Source organism: Oryza brachyantha, chromosome 7 (genome assembly GCF_000231095.2).
Source record: "Oryza brachyantha chromosome 7, ObraRS2, whole genome shotgun sequence".
In the NCBI taxonomy this organism is placed as follows: domain Eukaryota; kingdom Viridiplantae; phylum Streptophyta; class Magnoliopsida; order Poales; family Poaceae; genus Oryza; species Oryza brachyantha.
In genome coordinates this window covers 6594087-6612151 of record NC_023169.2, presented here as the reverse complement: position 1 = coordinate 6612151, position 18065 = coordinate 6594087, and the positions used below count along the sequence as shown (strand labels likewise).

General features: G+C 40.4%; 2 protein-coding genes and 1 long non-coding RNA gene across 3 annotated transcripts; 2 read left to right on the top strand and 1 right to left on the bottom strand.

The window, feature by feature from the left end:
* The first annotated feature begins 603 nt into the window (after nucleotides 1-603).
* LOC102709944 (RNA polymerase I termination factor) lies at nucleotides 604-8877 on the top strand. The gene is made up of 10 exons (XM_040525898.1): nucleotides 604-660; nucleotides 1762-2778; nucleotides 3349-3433; nucleotides 3751-3862; nucleotides 4489-4601; nucleotides 5353-5450; nucleotides 5612-5688; nucleotides 6387-6461; nucleotides 7628-7690; nucleotides 8347-8877. Exons 1-10 carry the CDS (start codon nucleotides 604-606, stop codon nucleotides 8486-8488), a joined length of 1839 nt encoding a protein of 612 aa, XP_040381832.1. The 3' UTR covers nucleotides 8489-8877.
* Nucleotides 8878-11507: 2630 nt separating this feature from the next.
* On the top strand, nucleotides 11508-12819 carry LOC107304538. The gene has a single exon (XM_015839120.2). It carries the CDS (start codon nucleotides 11508-11510, stop codon nucleotides 12639-12641), a length of 1134 nt encoding a protein of 377 aa, XP_015694606.1. The 3' UTR covers nucleotides 12642-12819.
* A 2454-nt stretch (nucleotides 12820-15273) lies between these two features.
* Nucleotides 15274-17034, bottom strand: LOC107304631. Its single transcript, XR_001550705.2, has 4 exons — nucleotides 16836-17034; nucleotides 16702-16752; nucleotides 15971-16237; nucleotides 15274-15535 (listed from the first exon to the last, which is right to left on the bottom strand). It is a non-coding gene; the product is annotated as an uncharacterized LOC107304631 (long non-coding RNA).
* Nucleotides 17035-18065: the final 1031 nt, after the last annotated feature.

Below are 18065 nucleotides of genomic sequence, written 5' to 3'. Positions count from 1 at the left end.
AGTGGGCCATGCTTTCCAGCAAGGGGCAGGGAGCATGCACGGAGGGCTTTGCTCTATTCCTAGTCTGCCGTCACGTCCATCGTTTCCACTACAGGTGACCTAAATGCGGTGCACTGCAGAGGAAAGCGCCATTAAATGTGGTGATTGGGTGTCGAGTGCGCCTGTGGATGATGCTTCCCGCGCACATGCCCCTTATGGGCGGGACAGGGGGACGGGGTTGGGCGGCCCAACCTGGGCGTGAGAAGGGAGCTCTCTGGCCTCGGGCCCAATTCTTTTCGGGGAGCGCCACATGGCCAAAGGACGTCTTTCTTTCCTTCTTATGGTATAGCCCCGAGTCCATATCACTGATAGAATGGTTTGTGAAACTCCAACTTTGAATTCCTCATCAATCATTCATCTGCAATTGAGTTATCTTTCTTGTGTTTTGTTTGTGTTCTTTGATTTGTATGTAGGGATTAGTCTTCTCGGTGAGGTCAATCGAGTTTTGGTTCGGTTGATAATAAGAGGAGACGTGGTGCTATGATTGCAGGGTTCAAATTGTGTTGATCGGAAGCTGAATCGTGTGTGTCAAGTTTCTGCCAAAGTGATAGTTATCCTTACTTAATGGAAGATCAGGCACCCCCATTGTCATCATCCCCAGCACCATCACTGATAGTGACGGTAGGTGGATCATTATCGACGAGGACTAAACCCTCGGGGTTAATCCTAAAGGGAGCCGCTACGTTCCTCGACGACTTCAAAGACAGAGATAAAGAGTCAGGGTTAGGGTTTCATACCTTTGCAACTAGAGCTCCAGAGTTGCCAATGGTGTTGACAATGCATGTATCTGGTTCCGACCCTCTGGTTCCTCAACTGATCGAGTATAGATTTATGAAAAATAAAGAGATATAAGTTTAGAGACAGGGAGAAGAGAGAGAAATGAGACTTACACTAGATCCGGTGTACAAGAGAGACTGACGTCCGGCTCTGGCAAGGTCGACGACGACGAACACGAAGATAACGAGGTGGACGATAAGGAGAGGGCGATGCTACATCGTCGGTGAAAGATGAAGATGGGTTATTTAAATAGCTGTGCCGTGTGCTAGTGCCAGCCATCGAAGCTAGGGAAGAAGTGAGGATAGAGCTAGCGAGAGAGAACGACAACGCGATGGTCTAGTCCAAATGGGTAGGATTCAGAAGGGAGGGTGCTGCGCCATCTTATATATCCCTCCCTCGACCGTTACGTCCAACGGTCAGGAGCGCGTCAAAGGGAGGGATCCACCGGCTTGAACTCCAGCAGGCCGTGCGGATTCCGTGCCGGCCCATAGGCCCAGGCACGGGCACAGTTGGCTGTGGGCCGGGCCATGCTAGTGTCCGAGCCGTGCCAGTGCCAGTGCCAGCCCATCTGGCCAACTATAGTACGAACACGTAACCAGATCAATCTCCTCACCCTAGTACTGGTACAGACACATCTCTTTTCTCCGTCCTCTCTCCCGTACGCGACAGCGACGGCCGGCCGGCGAGCTCCCCGCCGCGCTCTCCGCTGCGGCGGCCCAGGGCGGGCTCCTCCTCCTCCTCTCTCCTCCCGCGAGCAGGGGCGCTTTCGTCCTCACCGGTGAGCATCCTCTTTTCTCATCTCTCTATCCACGCACTTTTTTTTCTCCTCATGAACCCTAGATAGACCCTCTTCTGGATCTGGCTTAATTTTTGCTCAATAATAACCTTAACGGAGACTAATAACAAGTTTTTTTTGGTTCCCATTCAAGGAGGCCCGGTGCTTAGACGGAGCAGGCTGAAGTTTCAGTGCTGATGATGAAGCAGCACTGCTCGGAGCATGTTGAGGGTGGTACGAGCAAATGCGGCGTGGAGGAAGACACGAACATTGCGAAAGATAGCAAGGTAATGAAGAAAAAGAAGAGGAAAGAGAGCAAGACTGAGATGGCTGCCCACACGAAAGATGATAGGGCAATGAAGGAAAAGAAGAAAGAGAGAGAGGCTGAGATGGCTGGAAATGGGCAGGTGCCTTTTGGTTCCACTGCTGAGAATGCAGGCTTGGAGCATCCAGAGGTAGACATGGGTGAAAAGGAACAGGGTACAAAATCCAAGAAGAGCAAACGGAAACATGCGGATGTTGAGCCTTCTGCAGATGGATCCCCTGTTGACGAAATCATGACAGACAGAGAGAAGAAGAAGCGAAGAAAGGAGCGTTCTGTTCAGTTAAAGGAGGTTGATCAAGTTAACATGTCTAAGGTGGCAGTGAAGATGAGGGGAAACAAGAAGAGAATAAATGAAAGTGATAAGTTTAACCCTAACTTAAGCAACAGCACATCAACTGGAGGAGATGAGGTTGGTGGAGATGGTAAGAATAGGGATGATAAGAAAAGGAAGAAGAAAGATACATTCACTGGAAGAAATGATGTTGGTGAACACGATAAGAATGATAAGAAAAGGAAGAAGAAAGATACATTTACTGGAAGAAATGATGTTGGTGAACACGATAAGAATGATAAGAAAAAAGTGAAGAAAGATTCATTAACTGGAGGAGATGGTAAGAATGATAAGAAAAAAAAGAAGAGCAAGGAAGGGAACTGTGGAAGAAAAAGTGAAAAAGAAAAGGCAGTGCAGTCAAAGGACAAGGTTAGGCGTGTGAGCTTTGCTGATGCTGTGGAGGTGTTTAGCGTCAATAGTGGTGAGGATGAAGAGAATTGCAAGAGTGCTGAATCTGAAGTTGTGCATGGGAAACGTTTTACCCCAGAAGAAAACGTGACCATTATGGAGGCCATCAAGAACTATATAGAGGTTGCATCTCTTTTGACTGTTTAGCTTCTTTCCTCTCTAGTTATTTCCTGAATATATGGTACAGTGACAAGCACAATAAAATTGAATGGGAGCTATCCTTTGACTAGACAGTAATATAAAAGAAACCTGAATGTTCTTTATGAGTGAATTGTTTTATTATCTTTGTTGCACTCCGATGGCCTTTCAAATATGTTCAACAAATATGTCAATTCTCTGTCACTAGTCTCTTCAAATTTAGAACATAAACTGATGAAAGCATGTACTTAAGCTCTGCATTCAACAATATAATAATCCATTTGCTGCATTGTTTATGAGTTTTCCATTGCAATAATCTTAGTCGGAACGTTAAAACACATTTCTTAATTTCTTGTGTTGCTTGGACGCCACTTAGTTTTTATTAAAATTTTTGACTGCATCTTAGATATTTAAGTCTGTTAGTGGTATTTTGGTGCTTGCATTTTTATCTCATGATTGTACTAGCATTTTATTACTAATAAACTAGATAGTGAGTAGATACTCCATGCCTTGCAATATAAAGTTTAAACACATTTCATGTGCTTCTCTTTTTAGATGAAGCAATTGGGAGAGAACGGGCTGGAAATGATTCGGACTAGTAGTAAACATCCAGAGCTCAGGGGTTGTTGGGCTGAGATAGGTAAGATGAAAACATCTATAGCTAACTCTTCACTTTTTGTTTCCTTTATGTCTGCCTGCTTTCTTGTGATATTGTCATTTAATCTTTTATCCCTGCAAACAAAGTAATCTCCATGATGCCCTAATACTGAATTCTCTTTCATTGCATTGCAAAGTTCAATTTCCAACAGATTTGCAGTTTGCATATATTTTGAATATTAACATTGGGAACAGTGAAAAAATGCTTTCTTCTCATTCACTACATCATCTTCACCTTTTCCTTATCTAAATGTCAGACAGCCTATCATGTCACTTATTGATGCACGTCATTCTTTGCAGCAAAATCATTACCTCACAGGCCATTGAATGCCATATACAGGAGAGCACGAATTTTACTCTTTATGAGTGATGAGCGTAAATGGACTCCGGAGGAGTATGAGAAAATTCGCCGGTAATATAATGTCCTCGTAGGTTTAAGCTAATACAGATTTCTACTTGCTGTATACCGTATTTTCAGAACAATACCATACTTGGTGCTGTTTTATACTTTCATATGTACAGATCAAACTATCTTTGGAAAGAGCTACACAAATCAAACATTTTTCAGAAAATGGTGTATGAATCAAATATCTAGAAGCATGCATATCAGTCCTCAAATATATCTTCAAGAATCAGTATGTGCATCAAAAGGATGCAGAGTTAATTGCTAGAGCATCACCCAATTTTGAAGTTAAATAAATTCAATTTCCTTGTATGGTGATAATTTATGTAGCCTACTCTCTCCCCTTCCTTTATTAGTCTATAAGGTAATGTTCACAACCATGAGTGAGGTCAGACTAAATTCTTTGTACCCTAATGTTGAACATATGTTGCTTTCAACAGTTCGACTATATTTATGACTGAAAGTTATTCTGCTGGATTCATATTTGCACATATCATTTCACATCATCCTGCATTGCAATCGATGCATCACTCTATTCAAAGCATACTTTATTGGCATTTTGTCTTGACAAATCCTAAATGCTGGTAGTATTTTTTGTGAAGGGATTATTAAGCTCAGTGTGTACTATGACACAGGCATGTTGAAATGAATGGCACTTCTTGGAAATCATTAGCAGAGGAACTTGGAAAGAATCAAATCCATTTAAAGGACACTTGGAGAAGAATTAAACCTAAAAATTTGAAGAAAGGTATTATTTGCTGCAGTTCTGCTGTTTGAAGTTCAATATTTCTTTGCAATATGCCTGGATTTGAACATCTAAATGCTCATTTCATTATTGAAAACAAATTATTTATTCTTTTGTGCATCTTCCAGGATGCCTTTACTTACTTTATTTGTGGCACTTTCCTGGGTTATTATGCAATTAAAATGGTTGCATTAGCTGCAGGTTGACTCTGTACTGTAGTATTTTTTTTGTTAAGCTTTATAACATGCATCATCTGTGAGACTTTGTGAGAAGAGGAAATTGGATGAAGGGCACCTGTTGTTAGCAGTATCTAATTTGAAACTTGTATTACAAGTTCAGGAGAGCAGACATGGCAAGCATTGCTTGTACAGACCTCACAGTACTATAAGTGCAGGCATAGCAAACACAACTTGGTACAAATCTGACGTATTTTGGTTTTTGCTAACTCTGAACATACTGGAAAGTACTTGTTAAATTTTCAAACAATGTGTTGTTGACTATGATATTATATTTTGTACAAGATTTTCATTGCCAGTTTTGAGATGTTGTATTTCAATTAAACGAAAAGACAGTTTACAGAGTACGTTTTGAAGGGTTCACTTGCATATTTTCAGTAAAAGAGCTTCGCTATGCGAATGACATTTCATACCTTTTCTTGTGCGATGTATACAATAAAATAGAGTCATATAAAATAAAAGATATAGCATGGATCATAACTTGTTTGCTGTTGCTGTGTTGATTGGTCATATTTCAGGGCATTGGACTCAGGATGAGTACCAAAACTTGTTTGATTTGGTGAACTTGGACCTGCAAGTGAAAGCTGATCAAGAGATTAATGCTGGTAATCGCAAGGTATGCTATTTTCCACTGTTTATTGTTGTATTCCAGGCCTGCTGTCATATTTTTACAACTATTCATACTTTATGTTTAAATCTAGCTTTCTTATTTGGAACTGTTCATTATTATTTCATCCCATCATTCTTTTTTGATGATTTACATGCTTTTTGTGACAGTGGAGAGACAACATTGCGTGGGAGGCCATTAGTGATAAATTGACAACCCGAAATCACAAGACTTGCTGCATTAAGTGGTTAGTTTTGAGCTACCTGCAAGCTTTATACTGTGTTCTAAATCTTAAGTACATTCCAGTACTTTACGCCCTCTTTTTCCAGCTGATTTCAGAGCTGAAGTACTGTGATTTTATCATAATCCATGTATCCCTTCAGATTTATAGCAGGCAACGATAATGCCTATAGTGTTTTTAAAAGGAGAATGAGGGAAAAAACATATATCCCTCTTCATCTGGGTGCATATTAGTCATTTTAGGTTGTACAATTTGGTTGGCTTGGTACCTGTACCATGGTTAATACGGACAAGTGAAAAGCTGAAAACCAAGGGAACAATATACCTACAGTCCATGGCGCCTCCTAACATAGGAATCTATTTTTCCCCTGTTTTTCTGGACCCTTCCTGATTTAAAGACTCTTCTGTATGCTTGCACTGGACTCATTCTTTCTATTGGCATTGAATCCAATACTGTATAGCTGGCTGGCCAACCATTGCTATTGCTGCTAGTCTGCTGCTATGCACATGGTTACATCACATTGGTTGGCCAAGTCGACAACAGAAAGTGTTGCCCGTGGACGAAATTGGTGAGATTTATACAATGTAGGTTTGATAGAACTTTAACTAATCGGATCCCAACCTTTTTGTACAGCCAAAGTTTGTACAGTTAGTTTTTTTTGCTTGTACTTGTACATGTCACATTGATTCAATCCACACTTTCAGGTACTGCCAATTAACATCACCACTGGTTCAGAAAGGCGAGTGGGCTGATACTGATGATTATCGATTGGTGGCAGCGTAAGTTTATAGTTTACCAAATTCATTGTTCTTTCAAGATTTAATGCTATGTCATTTATACCATGAGTTCTTAAATATTAGTTGTTTCAGCTTAATCTGGTTTGTCAAAATGTCAGCAAGCTTATTTTTTCAAGAACTATTGATGGTACGGTTTGCAATAAGTTGGATTGATATGTAAGTGTGCATGTACATAATAGTAGAAACATTAGAAGTACAATGGGGTTTTACAAATTCAAGATAGTGTTTTCTTTGCATACTTGTTTATGTTACCATGTCTATGGTTACAAATTTAGAATAATTGGAAAGTAGGCTTTGTTTTCCTTCTTTTTTAATAAATTACTGGTGCTTGGGCACAGCAAGTTGTCTACCTTTGGTTTGAAGCAAATACACCACTGATCTGGCACCTAAGTGGTGACTGATGGATGTTAATTAATGGCATGACAATTGGAAATCTCTCTCTTTTATCTGAAGTCTCCTGTATGCATAGACTGTTATGGAACCAAGGGGTATATATGGTAGCTATAGGGGTATTATCTCTAGAACCTTCCTTACCTCAATCCATTGTACACCCTCTGTTCCACTTTATAAGACTTTCTGACCTTGCTTAGATTCATATGGATGGTGATGAATCTTGACACGCATAAAACATATACATTGATCCATGGATGAATCTAGGAAAGTCTGATAATATGAAATGGAAGGAGTACTTTATACATACACTGGCTCTTGAGACTTAATACAACAATCTATTATGCAGTACATCTCTCCCTCTACTGTTCAACAGGAAATCTCTATCACCACAGGGCATACAGCATGAGATTGTACATGCCATTTAATTTGTATTGAAAGCTAATTTGCAATTTAGGCATTGCATTCAATTTGTTATAGAAAGGATGGACTGATAGCACCTATTTTCTTTATTCTTAAAAAGCAGAGCTAGTTAGAGTGCATGCCTGAACAAAATTCTATTTGATGCGAGGTTGAAATGGTAGATTAATGTATTAGACTCTTAATGATTGCTATTATTGTTAATTATTGAGTTGCTTGGACTTTATTGCACTAGGAGTGGTTTAATTGTTTTTTTATTAGCCTTCTTGTAGTCTTGTCTCCTCATGTTAGCCTTGCTATCATGAAATTTTATATTGAATTGCTGAATCTTCTGCCAGGCTTCAAAATGATGATGCTGTTTGTATTGAAGATATCGACTGGGATAACCTTCTTGATCACAGGTGAATGCTCAATGTTTCGATCTAACTTTGTCACAACGGTCAATCATGATTTTTTAAGGAAAAAGTCTAGCTTCCTAAAGTATTGTTCTATGTTTACTTTACCACCCCCTCCAAAGTATGAAACCAGGTACTCAACCCCCTTGAAGTATCAAGACCAGTTCAAATAATCTGTGCTACCCTATAGTTCCATGGAAACCAGGGGCTGCATGTTTCTACCATTCATGTTTAATTTCTTCTACAATCCTATGTGAATTCAAGTTCACTATGGATGCACAATAACATGTGTATTTGTTTGCTTTCTAAAAAACTTGTGTATTCGTCCAATGTGAATTCTTTCTTGCTGACCACTTGATTGCACCTGTCAGTCTTATAATCTGGAGACAGTAGTTCTGATCAGTTAATAATTGCAATATTAGAGGTTCAGAGCTTTCCCTACAGAGGTCCTTGTTCCCTTTAGTGATTGCTGTTGCATTTGAGGTATAATATTTGACTTAGGACTTCAATAGAGGCGTATATTTTGCACTATGAAGCAATCTGCCTTTTTTCTTTTTGCTGAAAACTATACGATGTTCGGTAGGGATGTCCATGTACGATGAACTTTGCTTCCATTTGGGTTACAAACTCACAGTAACAGAGCATCTCATTCAATCTACTAGGTCTGGAGAGATTTGCCGCAAACGTTGGAACGAGATGGTCCGCACTATAGGTGGCCACAGGGAGAAGCCCTTCATTGAACAAGTGGAGGTGTTGTCGAGGCGCTACTGCCCAGAAATGCTTGACTATCGGAGAGAAAAGTAGGAAAGTGCCATCCACCATACCTGCTGTATCCTGTTAAAAGAATAGCATTAGCCGTCTCACATTTAACCTGTTGTTGGTGTTGTGGTCCGTGTAAAATGTTTAGCTTTTGGTCTTTTGGAACGCATGGAAATTTTAGCCGCTCTGGGAATTGTTTGGATAAGCCTCGATCCTAGGCCATCCTTGTGGGATTGTTCAAAATTCTAGCTTACGCATGGGCACACACGGGTGATGAAGTCTGTGTCCATTTTGTAAAAAAAGAGAACTTACCAACCTTGATAATGCTAATTTTAGTATGATTAAGATCGGGTGGTGTTTGGTTTGAGACCTTAACAGATTTTGATAAAGTTTTGAGAGGAGATTTTTGCAAGTACCAAAATTTGGTCAGATTGTATTGTTAATGGTGGTTTGTTATCTTATCAAAATTTGGTGAAGTTGAAATGGTATTTTTTCTCTCGGGGACTGGGATCCATTGAACAAGCCCGTGGACGGGCAACAAATTTCCACAGGGGGCCCTAAAATGTTATGGTCCACTAAAAATTTAGCCCAATAGAACCAATTACTATTGCATATACAAACCCTAACCCTGATTGTTCAATTTATCTCCTCTACTCTTAGCACACGCCTTGCACGAATTTTTTTAAACCTTTGTAATAAATAATTTTATTACTAAAACTTCAGAGAAAAATATTTCTACCGTATGAACCTTTTAGCCACGCCATCAATATTGGCGTGACAAAACAACACTGCCACGTAGAATTTTTAACGTGACGAGCTTGCCACGCCATTATCGGTAGCGTGGCATTATTGTCTTGATACATCAGGTTGTGTGGCAGCGTTCTTGTCACACCACCAATATTGGCGTGGCCAAAAGGTTCATACAAAAGTATTTTTCTCAAAGATTTAATAATAAAATTATTTATTAAAAAAATTTAAAAATAAAAAATTCCACTTTGCTCACACCGACGCTGCCTACTTGCACACACACTGCTAGCCTCTCCACCGCCACATGTGCTAGCTGATGACTTCATGTCGTCAGCTCAGTTTGCACACATTCCTTTTTCTGTGGCCCTACCCATTGTCGTGCCTATCACTGGCTTTGCACTCGTCATCACCGATGTGCCACGTCTTTGGCCTCGCCCTTCCACCCATGGGGTGTTGGTCAGGGTTGGGGGCCTGCTAAGGTTTGGGCCGTTTTTGCCCAACTAGGTCCTGACTCTCGTTGCTAACCCTAGTTAGATAAATGATATGATCTGCTAGCTAAATAATTCAAGGAGCATAAGTTTATAATGGCAGCAACAATTGCTTCACTAAGTGGGTAGAAGATAATATTTTGAAAAAAAATCACATCCAAGAGAGTGAGATGTGCTCCATGAGACCACCAAGATACTCCCTTTTAAAAGTTACATCCTTGTGAAGGTTTGATCGCCTTATCTACTGTCTATACCAAGTAATCACCAAGGCAATGCGAAAATTCTAGTCACTTAATCTCTTCTCTTTCGGAGGCTAGACGATGTGACCATGGCTACTTTTAATATAAGTGTTGCTCATATATGTTTCCATGTAAAAACATGACAACTACTATACTTTCGTGCTGGAAACAAATTCTTTTTCGAGCAAACCAACTAAGAATTCCTCTCTTTTGGTGGAGGTAACCAACCATTTTTCAGCATAAAATGATAAAGATAACAACGATGAATATAAATGCAGAGAGATCAAATGAACCGAAAACAAACTATAAATTGATGAATTATCTTTTTTCAGTTAGAGCTCTTGGATCTAATAGACAGCCTAGTTTATACAGGTATATATCGGCATAAACACCCGCATACATAGAAACTCAAAAGTAAATATATAATATTCTAATAAGTTAGAGTTGCCAAAAATACTCAATATTTTCCATCTTTCCTTCACCATGACAGGTGCTGAACCGCATTGTAAATTTTTATTCTTGATACGGACACTCCAACATGACTCACCATCAATCCTTGTTCTGCATACTACCCCTGCTAGAATGAGTGATGTTAAGTATGTGAAAGGGTTGGGTCGGGCACGGGTAGAGCAAGTCCGTGTCTAACCCGACATCCGCTTTTGTGCGTCTGATTGATACCGGATAGGATTTACGGGTAGAACTCCATACCAGTGTCTATGTCCATTAGGTACGGGTATACCCCGTGGGTATTTAATGGTTTTCATATGAATCTTAGGTCGGGCATGAGGTTATCTACGGGTATTACCCATTAGATTTTCGGACCACCGATAAAAAATTAATCCCATGCCCTCATTGGGTTAGGTTCTCACGGATACCCAAACCCATGGGTAAAATTGTCATCCCTAAGTGATGTGATCATGCACTATGTGCTGTGATATGAGTGATGTGATCATGGTTACTGCTATGAACAACACAATTTGCTTGTCTTTTCGTTAGTCAACTAAGTGAAAATTTACCTAGAGTTCACGTCTATTGGGGATAATATGCAAATGGTAGAATTGACACAAACATTGGGTGGTATTTTAACCGGTAAATGGTAGATTTCTTTCCAGTTTTGGAATGCAAACCCAGGTTTGGGATGCAAATCCCGCAAAAGTTCTCTGTAACATCGTTACAGTACATTATTCCTCCATATTTATTCCCTTATGTTTATTGCTACTCTCAGTTTGGGAAACTAATTAGTCGACTACATAACCCCTGTCACGGCAGGCACATGCAGAGGCCCAGCACAGGAGATGCAACAGCCCAGGCAGGCACCATGAAAAGAGCCTGCAGAGAGAAACAGAAAAGGCAAAAAATAAAATAAAAATCATAGTACCAAATCTAAACTGCCTGATAGACTTCCCGGAGGATAATTACACCTTGCCAATATATAATAAACCGCAGGAAATAAAAAAAATAAATCGATTCATCTTTTTAATCTCGACCCCCAAAGAGAGAGCTTTGCTGCCTCTAGCTTCAATTCCTTACTGTACCACCCCTACTGAATCGGCTCACAAGATTCATCGTCCGTCCGTTCGCCCTCCGTAGATGAGTAAGTGCAGGTGCATCCTCTTCTGGCCGTCGGTGGTGATCCTGCAGGCTGTTTGCTGCTGGCTGGTGGTCGCCGGTGGCAATTCGTCGCAGCAGGTCGTCGTCGCCGCCGCCGCCTCCGGTCAGATTGGAGGAGCTCCTGAGTGCCTCCAAGATCCCAGGCTCAGCCCCATGTCATGGCATGCCCGCGATGATCTCGTCGGTGATGACGACGATCTAGCCGATCATGGAGCTGCGCCTGCGCAGCAACCGGAAGCAGAAGCTGCCGCTGACGCCGAAGCCGGCGATGTAGATCTCGACGGTGGCGAGGTAGAGTGCCCGGTGTGCGGCAAGCGGTTCAGGAACGACAAGTCGATGTTTGGCCATCTCCGAAGTCATCCGAATCGAGGCTACAAGGGCGCAACCCCACCTCTCAATCTGTCGACCACACCGTCGTCGTCACTGCCGGCGGCCGTCGACGACACACTGCTGCTGCTGCCGTTTCGTGACAGTAGTAATCAGTCAATGCTGTCAGTGGCCGACGTCTGTTTAAGCACCTACGAAAAGATGGCTGCCTGCGTGATGGCCACACTTCGGTATCGGTACAGGCCGCGTCGTCAGCTGCAACAACCGCAAGCTCAAGCTGCAGCAGCTGGAGCTGGAATAGGAGAGGTGGGGACAAGCAGCACCATGGAAGGAGATGTTATCCACCGTGACGGACGGAGGAAGGGGAAGAGGAAGCTGACGAAAGAGCCGCTCAGGGAGAAGGAGCTAAAGCGTCGCCACTACACGTGCAAGCATTGCAACGAGGAGTTCTCCACGCATCAGGCCCTGGGCGGGCACATGGCTGGCAACCACAAGGAGAAGAGGATCCTCAAGGAGGCACAGCTTGCAAGGAGTGCTATGATCCTGGAACAGAAACAGCCTGACATGAATCTTGGCTTGAAGGAGGAACAGCCTGAGAGGAGCCGTCTCGTCCTGAGGGAGAAACAACCCGATGTGTATCAAGACAGAGTTATCGATCAGACCATGGACGACGACTGGGAAGAAACGGAAATCGATGGATCCAATGCAGTGCCGGTTGCTGAAGAAGAAGATGGGCACCCACCGTTTGGTTTTGACCTCAACGTTGAGGCTCCGGAACAGGAATAGAAGAAGAATAGCATGCATATCATTTGTATAACATCTTCGTGAAATAATAAAGCTAGATATATAGTAGGCATGTTTGCCTGAATACAGGATTCCAAAGACTAGGTATGTTGCAGGCAACTTCTATTTGTAGCTTGAAAATTGCATTCACATTGATTAACTAATGATATAGGCTGTCTCTCCAAGCTGTACTTGTTGATAAAAAAACATTCTTTCAGTCTAAGAACAAAAAGGAAAATCAGCTAAAGTCTAACGTTAGAGTGCGCAATTAACACAAGCTCCCACCTCCTTTAAGTGGTTATCATGTTTTGTTTAGATTAAACCTATTCAGGGGTTCTCATGTTTTATTTAGATTAAAATTTAGTGATCGCTACTTTTTTTAGGTAAAGTTATTTTCTCATTACAGAATCGCAAATCAACATTTTTATTCAATCTCTACTCACAATATTAGACTGCTTTATCATGTTCTTGCTTCTTTCTTCGATTTGATTGTAGGAATAAGTTTGATCTACAACCTATGTATTGATCGCTAAGGCGGAACAGAACAACGTTTCGCACAGTTATAGTCGGATTGTCAATATTTCTTCAAAATCTTATTTATCATCAACTTACCGAAAGATCAGGCAAAGCAGAGCCTTTAGTGTATTGAGAGGAGCCTTTAGTATATTGAGAGGAGCTCAGATCTTATCAAGTGGTATCAGAGCATTTCTTTGCTTGGAGGGTTTTTATCTACCTATAACAAGAAAAAGTGAAAAAGAAAATTCATACATTACCTAGCCATCGTCGTGTTGCTTAATTGTTCATTTTTAGTTTTATCTTTGTTGAGTTTTGCGTTGTGTCATGGTGTTGTGTTGCTGGTCTTAGAGTTCGTCTGTTTAGAGTCGTCTCTTTAGAGTTTTTGAGTTCTGATCACATTTAGTGCCACAATTGTCGTCGTTGTTATGTCTTTGTTGTCGTTGAGACGTCTGTTTAGAGTTTTCGAGTACTGACCACATTTAGTGTCACTATTGTCTCCGCTGTTGTGTGTTTGTTGTTGTTGAAACACAAATTGCGTCGCTGCTAGGCTTCTATTTTCGTAGTTAATTTCCAAAATTCTATCGGTTGGTTTGGAGTTGATATATGGTTTGCCTAAACATAGCTGTGTTGATATTTTAACCTTGTTGGCGTTGTGCCCAAGAGGAAGAACAATGAACAGATCAGGTTTTGGAAGTAGTTAAGTTTGGCTCAGAAAGAAATAGTAGATTGGATTGGTTGGAAATTAATTTCCCTTTTATCTTGTGCTCCAAATCCAGACTCCAACCCAGATCTTTCTACCCCATCTCTATGTTGCACGGTTGTTTCCTCATCTACCGTAAGTTGATGAAAAAAATTTTCGGTGTCGGATTCATGATCCGTTTGAAAAAAAAAACCTAGAACCTATGGAACAAGAGCATTCCATGTTTTACAGTTCTAATGGTAGGTTTTGCACATTTGCAATTGAATTTCCGTAAATTTCATATTTATGTTTAAGCATGTAATTTTACATTGAGGTTCTTAAGTTGGTTTTTGTTGAAAAGAACAAACAAAAAGGAGAGAAAAGGCAAAATGTCTCCTAAAAATAAAGAGAGAAGCCTCACCAGAAAATTGATGCAATTGAGTTGTTTCTAGTGTTATCTTGATTATTTGATTGTTCGTTTTTAGGCTCGCGTCTCTAGTGCATTCTAGTGTAGGACCAGTTCAGTACTGAGTTTGAATGATTATTCAACTTTGTATTATATGATTTGAGCATATACTATTCTTTTGCTACATATTTAAGTCTACTGAGACTACTACGAGTTAAGCTCAAGTAAGTGGTGTCAGAGCTCAAGTTGCTCGGTTAGATATTATTTGTTTCGTACTTTTCTATACTTATAGTCCAGAAAAATGCCCCGAAACAATATATATTAATAGAATAGTTCTCCGTGATCCTATAAACCCTTGAGCCTTTTACTAGTACTGCTTAGTTATAGTTTTTTGATTACAACGATGGTGTTCATTTGCTGGTCTTAGCATATAATGGTTTAGGGTTTCGAGTTCCGGACATGTTTATTAGCACCTTCGCTGTCACGTCTTTGTTAGTGTCAGGATCTTCAAAGACGTAAACACATTGTTTTTGGGGTTCCATTTTTGAAGTTTCCGGAATTTTTCGTCGTTCGGTTTGGGAGTTGCATCTAGATTTTTTCAGCTGTCTTCACCGTGCTTCACAATTGCTCGTGAAGAAGAACGAGAGAGATAATATGTTAGTTTGTTTCCATGTGGACTCTAGTAGATTGATTTGTTTTCTTACTTTGTACACAAGAAAGAAAGATTTAGTTTCCTTCCTTTAATTCAGCCGTCCTCCCTCCTCCTTGTCTTGCCGATCTGCCCTTTCTCACAAATGCAAAATAAAAAATGACGCTTTAAGTCTCCGGGTACCTTATAAAAAATACATCACAATTTTTTTTGTAATTGTAAATCTGCTCATTGTCCTTTCAGCTAGAAAGATCAGCAACAAAACACGATTAGGACTGTCAAATAGGCCAAACTGTATATTGATACGAAAATTACTTTTTGAAACACACGAACAATAATGTTAAATTACTTTAACAATGCTTTATGAAATAATCTGTGTATAGGATGTACCATTTAGAATTTCTGACAATATAAAATCCACAATAGTTCACCAAATTGTTTATTTACAGATATGTGAGTTTCAAATTTATTGATTCAAAGAAAGAACATGCAATTCTACTTCCAAGAAATATATTCCAACACTACAACATATACTAACCCCTAATGGTAATGACCAGCTGACACTCTCCATAGCAGCCATCATAGAAAGTGCAACATTGCAGGCATCGAATACTCTCCATTCATGAATGATTATACGTTGCTCTTTTCTGCATGGAGGTAAATGTATAGTAAAGTAAATACATATGCTTCACTGATGCATCTGTAATCGAAGTCCATCAAGCGTGCAGGTTGTGCTTTTATCCGTGGATAGAAATAAAAGAAAGGGAAAGATGTCAATAGATCTACAGGACCAAAAGCTACAGTTTTCCATCAAATTACATGGATTTTGCCATAAAACTTACAACTCACATGAGATTCATATTTCTATGCAAGAATAAGACCTCACAAAGATATATACAATTGAACACCATACCGATATATACAATTGAACACCATACCATATCCGATGCATCTGTAACTAAAACCAGCAAACATTATCTATAATACTTCTAAAAATAGGAGACTTGCAGAGATACAGAGCAAAGCAAGATAAGATCTAGAAGGACAAAATTGTAAGATCTAGAAGGACAAAATTGTAATACCTTGAGCTTCAGCTAGCCTGATCAGCGGGGACAACATCTACCCCTGAAAGCACAAAGCGTGCTACTGAGACCCTTGTAACCACTAGGCTACGGGCCCTTTCGCACCCAAACACCATTTATGGTCACTTCAATAAAAGGAATGCTGATATCAGGGCTGGATATGCACTGCCTTCAGAGAGATGTCTCAGGCATAAGACGACATTGACTTAACATCATTCAAGCACTCAAAAGCATTCATGTTGAGCTGACCCATTGCCATTATGAGTCCTAAGAAATGGCCATGAAAAAAAATTATGAACTAAATGTTTTTATCAGCAATTCTTAACTAAACTTAATAATGGGATTAAAAATAAGTAGAATCACGCAAGTAAGTCATATGAATTTGGAATAGCAGTTATGGTAGTTCATTCAGGGTACTTTTGCATCTGTTATTTACATCTTGTGAATGGGGAAAATCTCACATGAGGAGCAGTCATAATATCAAACAACTTTCCATCTCATCATATGGCATACACCAATATGAAATAAGATGATCTGGTTAATGCAATAATCAAATTAAAGAAATGCTGACGTCCAGTTGAAGGCACCAATCTTCTCAAAGAATTCAACGTAAGATTCAAACTCAGAGCAATTAGAGAAAGTATCCTTTTGCCAGTACCCCTAGTAGTGGCAGTAAATAAGTGGGCAATATAAACAAATAATTCTGTAAAAGTAAGGGCAAGAAAACTTACAGTCCAGTTGCATGGTACATCTTAATTGTCTCTTCCAACTTGGTAAGCGCTCTGTAGCCAAAGAAAGAATTTACAGTGCAGTTGCAAGGTACATATTATGATTTGGAAAGAGATTTAAAAAAGGGAGAGAGTACCTTCAGAAGGTCACTGGTCATCATCATTCTGCAGAAAATTTTCTCAGGATCTGCAGATGGCAAAGCCTCAGCAACTTTATTTGAGGGTAGGAGAAGTGGAGTCTGTGAGCTTGGAGATGTGGAAGATGAAGGCCCTTTTTTTGGAACCCTTAATTTATCCCTTGAACACGGTCCACTTGCACTAAATCTCAAATTTCTCCATTTGTCCTGAAAGAACCAAATAAAATTAAAACAGAAAGAGTGACATATAATAAAGGCACTTAATCAGGGTGCAAAATGCACAGTACAATTGAAATGACGATATTTCCTCACACTCATCAAATTTCTGTTCTGAACACAACATCTACGTTTTAACAAATATTGTTGCCTTGCACTGAATGTATGAAAGATTATTATAATGCAAAAAAAAAGTCTTACAAAACCTATATCAGAGAATACACTAATGGGATGCTGGTGTACCATCGTTCCTGTCGACGATTTGGATGTCGGCAATATATATGGGGTGGCTAGCAAGGCGTAAAGCTCAATGGTTAAGATGAAGTCACAGGGTTACCTAGGTTCAGGCTCTCGACTAGCGAGATAATACCCTACTCCTGCTTGGCAATTGTTGGATTGTGGGCAGATCAACTAGAAGATAGCCGATCTGAATATGCCGTCTGTCTGGTCCTCCCCATGAGGGTGCCCCTATCCCCCTTATATAGTGGGGGATAGGGCTTACAGATAGAGTCCTAATCTGATGAGACTAAGATCTATCCTAATTCGGTTACAACTCGGATCCGGTATAGGCGGCATGCAATCTAGCCGTAACCAAACTCCGGTTGATACCCTACAGATATAATCTCTTTCCTATTCGGTACCCTTATGACTGTATGTATACATGTAGTCTACGGATACCCCTAGTACAGGTATTCCACAACAGCCCCCGGAGTCGTACATAGCCGCGCAAATCGTCCGTGTAGATTATTGATCATCAGGCGTATCTTCACACAGTATGCTTGACGTTATCCGAGTGCTTCCCGGACGCTCCCCGAGTGATTCCGAGTACTCTGTGCTGATTGTAGAGGCTGTGGATGGCTCCGAATGGAAGTAAGGAATAGGTGCATCAAAGATGCACCTATTAGGTGTAGCCCCTGACTCTATGCTTAAATGCGTAACAATTAAACATAGATTCTTTTCGAGACTATATAAAAAAGGCTTAGGTGCATTGGAGATGCACCCAATAGGTTTAGC

Coding starts and splice junctions, on each gene's coding strand:
- LOC102709944 (XM_040525898.1), top strand. CDS start 604: ATGGAAGATCAGGCACCCCCATTGTCATCATCCCCAGCACCATCACTG. Junction 4,602..5,352: donor ACCTAAAAATTTGAAGAAAG/GTATTATTTGCT, acceptor GTCATATTTCAG/GGCATTGGACTCAGGATGAG. Junction 6,462..7,627: donor GATTATCGATTGGTGGCAGC/GTAAGTTTATAG, acceptor ATCTTCTGCCAG/GCTTCAAAATGATGATGCTG.
- LOC107304538 (XM_015839120.2), top strand. CDS start 11,508: ATGAGTAAGTGCAGGTGCATCCTCTTCTGGCCGTCGGTGGTGATCCTG.